Genomic DNA, 6,000 nt, shown 5'->3' on the forward strand with positions numbered 1-6,000 from the left:
AATATACCAAGTGTAGAATTTTGCAGCCTTTAAGAGTCTTTGTGTCCAAGAGCCATGCAAATATCTAACATACCACAGTTTCTTTTTCCATTTCAAAGACCAGAAGAACAGGGATTTGATGAGCGCAAGAAAAAGCCAATGATATAAATAACAATGCATTCTTCATTACAGTCTTGGGTTTGCTACTGAGTTTACTATTGTTTCCATGGAAAAACTACACACAAATTGTAGGTATTCTGCAAACTACAAAAGCAGAATAACTTCTTTGTATTGAACAAATAAAAATCTCGGCAGTGTAGTTACACAAGATTGTACGTAAGGACTACACAATACATCACACCTTAGGTTTTTGTGTTAAATATAATATACGGATCACATTTGCAGTTAAAAAGTAATGCAAAATGCAACAAAGATAACTCAAGGAAAATCAGTACACAAATAAGGAAACCTTAAGCATGGAAAACAAAAAACCTGAATTTTAAAACCAGAAAAAAAGCCTATTTTTGTGTTCGTAGTTCAGTAGTTTTATAAAGCTATGCAGTCTCAATTTAAAAATGTGAGCACTTACGCTGCTATTAAAAAACTTGTGTTTTCAGGTGTTCTCCTCGTTACTTTACTGAAATTGAGAGACACCCTGAAGAACATGATCACAGCAGTGCTCCAGTAAAATAAGTAAAACAAGACACACCACACTACAACTAAACTCTGTAGCAAAAGCTTGTACCCCATAATCCTGCTGTAAAAAATTGGAGTTGGCTCTTGATAAAGGCTCCCAGGCATTACACCACTACACAGAAGAATGGAACTAAATTAAGTATTTTAAAGTAAGTATCAACAATGGTAATGCAACTAAATACGCTGAGATTTCAAGGAAATATATTCACAATGATTCAAAACCAGCTTAGGAGATAAAGGAGGCTTTGCTAAAGTTCTCAACATCTTTTACCCTTTAACTTCACATATAAGATGTGCTACACTTACACAAAATAGAAGCCCACAACAGTTACAATGCAATTACAATGGCCATTAGTGACACAAGCAGTTTAAACTAAAAGGCTATTTGAGAAAATCGGATCCAGTCTAAAACGTCTATAGCTGGAAACCACAGAAGAAAATCTGTGACAATGCCTTGCACTAGATAGGCACCTACCTGGTAAAGAAGAGATCTGTCCCAGAAGTATTTTCGGAAGAACAGCAAGTGCTGTGCGGTGTGGCTAAATGTCAGCGTCAGAGCTCCTGATGAATGAACAAACTGCACACAAGCACCCTCACTGATCTCCGCTCTTGAAATGTCAAGCAAGTGACTGCCCTGGAAACTGGAACAACACGGTCTTTAAAGCAAAGCAGATGCTCCACGCACAGGTAGACGGAAAGCACGGCTGCAGCAAGTTTCAGGATCGCTGTCAGCACAGCCCGTCAGGACCCCTGCGCACCCGCAGCAAAAACTGGAGGCAGAAGATATGAAACATCCACGGGAAGTACAGCTGGGCAAACAAATGCTTACCAATTACTACATTCAGGCCTAAAACCACGCAGCTACTTCTAGCCATCAGCGGGGAAAAGAACAATGTCAGCTCTAGATGGCAGCTTACTAGTAAAATAAGCCAGAAAGAGCGAGCCGTGACAATACCTATTTTTCCTTATTGCTGCAAATTAGCAATAGTACCTTTTCCTGTTAATGTTGCCATATATAGCAGTAAGACATGACAGGCAGCTAGCAGGTTTGTTATCCCACGACAGTGAAAAACAGAAAGTACCTCAAGGGAATACAGCATTGTTTGTACGTTACAAACGAGACATTCATAACATAATGTACTGTACCAGTCCTGTCAGTAGTTGTTTTTTTAAACTCAAGTATAGGAAAGTCTTACACAAACTATATGGATTACAGAGCCAGAACTGGACGAGCCACACACCAGAATAAAAATGTAACCCAATTCTTGCATGTTTTTATTTGCAAAGAAAATAAAACAGTGAGAAAGGGTGTCTAACGCTGATCGTTTGGCACCCCGGGACACATACATACCAAGCATCTCCTCAGGTCTCTACAGAGGCAACTCCAGAAATCCAAAACGTGCCAGAAAGCACTTGTCCTTTAAGTCATTTGTCAGTGCAACAGCCCTCTGGCAAAACCAGTCATAGCCGCAGCACCAGCTTTGCTGCTGACTCTCTCTTACTCATTCAGACCTGAGCTTTACAGAGGTCACAAAGTCTGCTGAGGTTTCGTGATAGTCAGGTCCTATGGTTCTGTTTATAAATAAATATTTCTATATATTCTAATGGATATCTTTGCTAGTTGGTGCTTCGTCAGGATTCAGCTGCAGTAGTGCTAGGAGAGGAACCTGATAGTTCAGCTGGTCCTCTGTCATTTAATTGACTGTTAACTGACTTGCAAATGTAATGAAGGATTGAAGGATGCAAATCATAACTTCCTTTAATTGTTAATACAAGTTTACCACTTAAAACGGTAATAACGGCAAAAAGCAACAGAAAACAACACAAAATAGGCAACTGTTTTGAGAAAAACTATATTCCCCACATCCTTTAACCGACAGTTTTTCAAAGGGAGCAGCAAACCATTATACTCACTTCGCGAAAACCTCAACAAGTTTGGAGTGCCCGTTTTGTAAAGCCAAATCTAACGGTGTTGCTCCATCCTCATTAGGCAGTGCTAATGCTGATGACCCTCCAGGCTGGGCTGCTAAGAACTGTGAAAGTTTAATCAAGCCCAATTTCATCACAAGGTGGAGAAGAGTTTCTTTATGTTTAGGCTCTGAAAAAAACAGAGGAATCAAACAAAATCATCAGTGACGAAACACAGTATTTTATTTTCTAGGAAGTACCAAATGACATTTGTTATTATCTGCAGAAATACCACAGCTCAGGTTCAGACCTACAGAAGCACTTTGGCAGAATCTGTCTTTCACTGAAATCAACAGAATTAGATATTTAATTGCATCTGTGGAGCTAAACTAGGACATCCAAATTCCATCTAACTTCAGCAGTCAAAAAATACAAGTTTGAATTAGATAATCTCAATATTTCTTTGTATACAGTACAGCATTAAGCACAAGAGGTGCTCCAGTATACTGCAGAAAGCAATTTTCCAGTGGCTTTGCATTGCCTCAACAACACAGAAGACCTGTCAGCACAGCCAAGTATCTAAATTTAAAAAAAAGACCAAAAAAAAAAGAAGGAAAAAAAAAAGGTGTGATTTTTCAAGGCAGGCTGCCTTCAGCACAGTAAGCGATCGTTAGCAGCACAGCGAGCCACAAGCTAACACACATGTGGGCAAAATATAGAGGATAATTCTTGTCTCTCTTTTCAGAAAGGTGAGTTCACCTGCCAATGCTTCTCAAAGGGATCAGGTTAAAATAGAAGAGTACACAATGATGACTTAGTCAGTAGAGGCTCATCCTTCACTCAAGCCTTTCCTTGGCCTTGATTCAAAAAAAGGTTTATCTGTCTACATACATTCTCAAACAGAGTCTCTGCAATTTAAAGGCAATAAATAAAACTAAGCTCAAGTGCTACTCAGCCTCTTCCTTACATTGATATTTTGGTATGAAGTTAAATATAAAGGTACTTCCTCAAGGGTCAAGTACTTAAGGGCAGTTACTCTACAGCTCTCCGAACAACTGGCTGAATTCTACTAGGCTTCCAGCGATCTATGAAATTACACTGAAATTTGTCTTGATTTAAATGACTTTTTCTTCTCTTTTAGCAATTCAGAACATGTTACTGAAAATTATATGCTCCAGCAGCACAGGAAAGGTGAAGCTCCTGACGCATTGTACACATCTGTGCAAAAAAATACAGCTTAAATGAACAGCAAATTGCTGTCACATTTCCTCTCTGTATCAATATTTTCAAGATAAAACTGGCTGATCGAAAGCAACCCCACAGCAGAGAGAGCAGTTTTGTAGGCAAAAAAATAATATATATGTTTTTTCAGAAACACTAATGCATTGAACAGAAGTATTATGTAGTTACATGCAAAAATAGTTGCTCCTTGCTGGCTTGTATTCAGCACAAGTACTCCCTCTCAAAGTGTCAGAAACATTTACTTTATGGAACCATAAAAAAAAAAAAAGACAAAACTTTAAGATTCCCCAAGATCTCTAGCCCACTCCTTGCCTTAAGGTAGGATCAGCATCACTCCTGATAAATGTTTGTTTCATCTGTTCTAAAAACTTTCCAGTGATGAGAGGTTTTTATAACCTACATAAGCAATCCAAACAAGGGATAATTTTACCCTTGCAGTTCCAAAGATTTGAAATGTCTAACCTAGCTCACCCTTTCTCAGTATAAGCCTGCAGCCTCTTGTCCCATCTGAAATAGGCATGAAAACTACTTAATTTCTTTCCCTTCACAGCTTCCTTTTTCATAACTGATGGCTGCTGTCATGTCTCAGATGAGTATATCCTCTCAGGACTTCTTAACAGGAGAGTTGCCTTCTGGACCTTTTGGAACGTCCTTGTAGAGATGGGGGCTGAAATCATTAGCCTGCTTTGAAAATGCTGGACTTGAAGAGTCAGAGTATTAAAAAATATGTATTTCCCCATCTCATAAAGTCAGAATGGCAAGTAACCTAAAGAACTTGCCCTGCCACTCCACAGGGAAAATTACTGAGGAATCTCCACCAGTCATCAGGTTTTGCTCTGAATATTTGGTGGAAACCCAACCCATCCAGACTTTCTACCTTTCGTTTCAAGCGGAATCAAAACTTTCAGACAGAGTCAAATCCCAGAAAACCAGGTCAAGCTTCCTTCAATAAATGAAATAAATTCCAGACATCAGAGTACAAGGGAGCTTCAGGACACAGACTCTAGCACTGTAACAGCCAATAAACCTGCATGTAGCATCTGCAGCTTTTATTTCACTGCAGTTCTAACAGAAGCAGACACATGAACAAGACACAGAGGGGATTCTTTAAAACTGAATAGCACTAAACATATACACAATACATATCCAAGCAATTCTAGAACACGCATAAAAAATGTTGTATGCTGTTTTTTAAAAAAATAAAATAATATAAAATCCAAAACAGCATCTTTAAACTTCACTCTTACGGCTAGCCGACATGTGATCCGGTATATTAGCCTGCCCATGCAACACCTACTTTCTCCCAGATTTGGGGCACTAAAATTGTTTCTTGGTCTCCCCATTTCAGAATCTAGGCAAAAATGTGTCTAGCTGGACACAGGGTCTGCTGCAGGATCCTAGGCCACAGAGGAAAGTAGTGAGCTATGGGTTTCTTTCTTCAAAGGTCTGTAAAATATTTCTAATGTCAATCTTTGAATACAATGTTTATTGGTGAATTCTAGTTACCAACATTAATCATTAATGGTATGAATTACTGTGTTTAAACATCTATTAAGTGATATGGGATATATGTTTCAAAGTTTACAAGTACACACAACCTTTAAATCCACTGAATCCAACTCAAGCATTTGCAGAACTGCTTTGCTAAACAGTGATATGGAACCATACAATTGTTTGGGTTGGAAGGGACCATTACAGATCACCTATTCCAACCTCTCAGACACGGATAGGGACATGTTTCACTGGATCATCTTGCCTAAGGCCCCATCCAACCTGACGCTGAACACTTCCAGTAATAGCATATCTACAGCTTCTCTGGACAACCTCTTCTAGTGTCCCACCACCCTCATCATCCAAAAATTTTTCCTTACACGCCTCTAAATATACCCTTTCTGTTTAAAATCTTTAGCCCTTTTCTGTTGCTATAGGCCCTGGTAAAAACTATTTCTCTGTCTTGTAAGGCCCCTTTAACTATTGAAAAGCTGCAATAATGACTCACCAAAGCCTCTTCTCCAGGGTTATAGGAGAGGTATCACAGCCCTCTGATCATTTTTGTGGTCTCCTCTGGACCTGCTCCAACAGATTCATGCCCTTCTTGTGCTGAGGACCCCAGAGCTGGACGCAATACTGCAGGTGGGTTCTCACCAGAGCAAAACTCACAGAGTAAGTGAGTGG

General features: G+C 39.3%; 1 protein-coding gene across 1 annotated transcript in view; it reads right to left on the reverse strand.

The window, feature by feature from the left end:
- Positions 1-5,085, reverse strand: part of ARHGEF28 (Rho guanine nucleotide exchange factor (GEF) 28) — a 71,594-nt gene extending 66,509 nt beyond the window's left edge. Inside the window, exons 1-3 of the mRNA XM_009872049.1 lie at positions 5,073-5,085; positions 2,590-2,773; positions 1,151-1,316 (exon numbers count right to left, since the gene is read on the reverse strand). Of these exons, the coding sequence (XP_009870351.1) occupies positions 1,151-1,316; positions 2,590-2,773; positions 5,073-5,085 (363 nt within the window). The remainder of the gene's footprint in view (positions 1-1,150; positions 1,317-2,589; positions 2,774-5,072) is intronic.
- Positions 5,086-6,000: the final 915 nt, after the last annotated feature.

Source organism: Apaloderma vittatum, unplaced genomic scaffold (genome assembly GCF_000703405.1).
Source record: "Apaloderma vittatum isolate BGI_N311 unplaced genomic scaffold, ASM70340v1 scaffold4236, whole genome shotgun sequence".
Lineage (NCBI taxonomy): Eukaryota > Metazoa > Chordata > Aves > Trogoniformes > Trogonidae > Apaloderma > Apaloderma vittatum.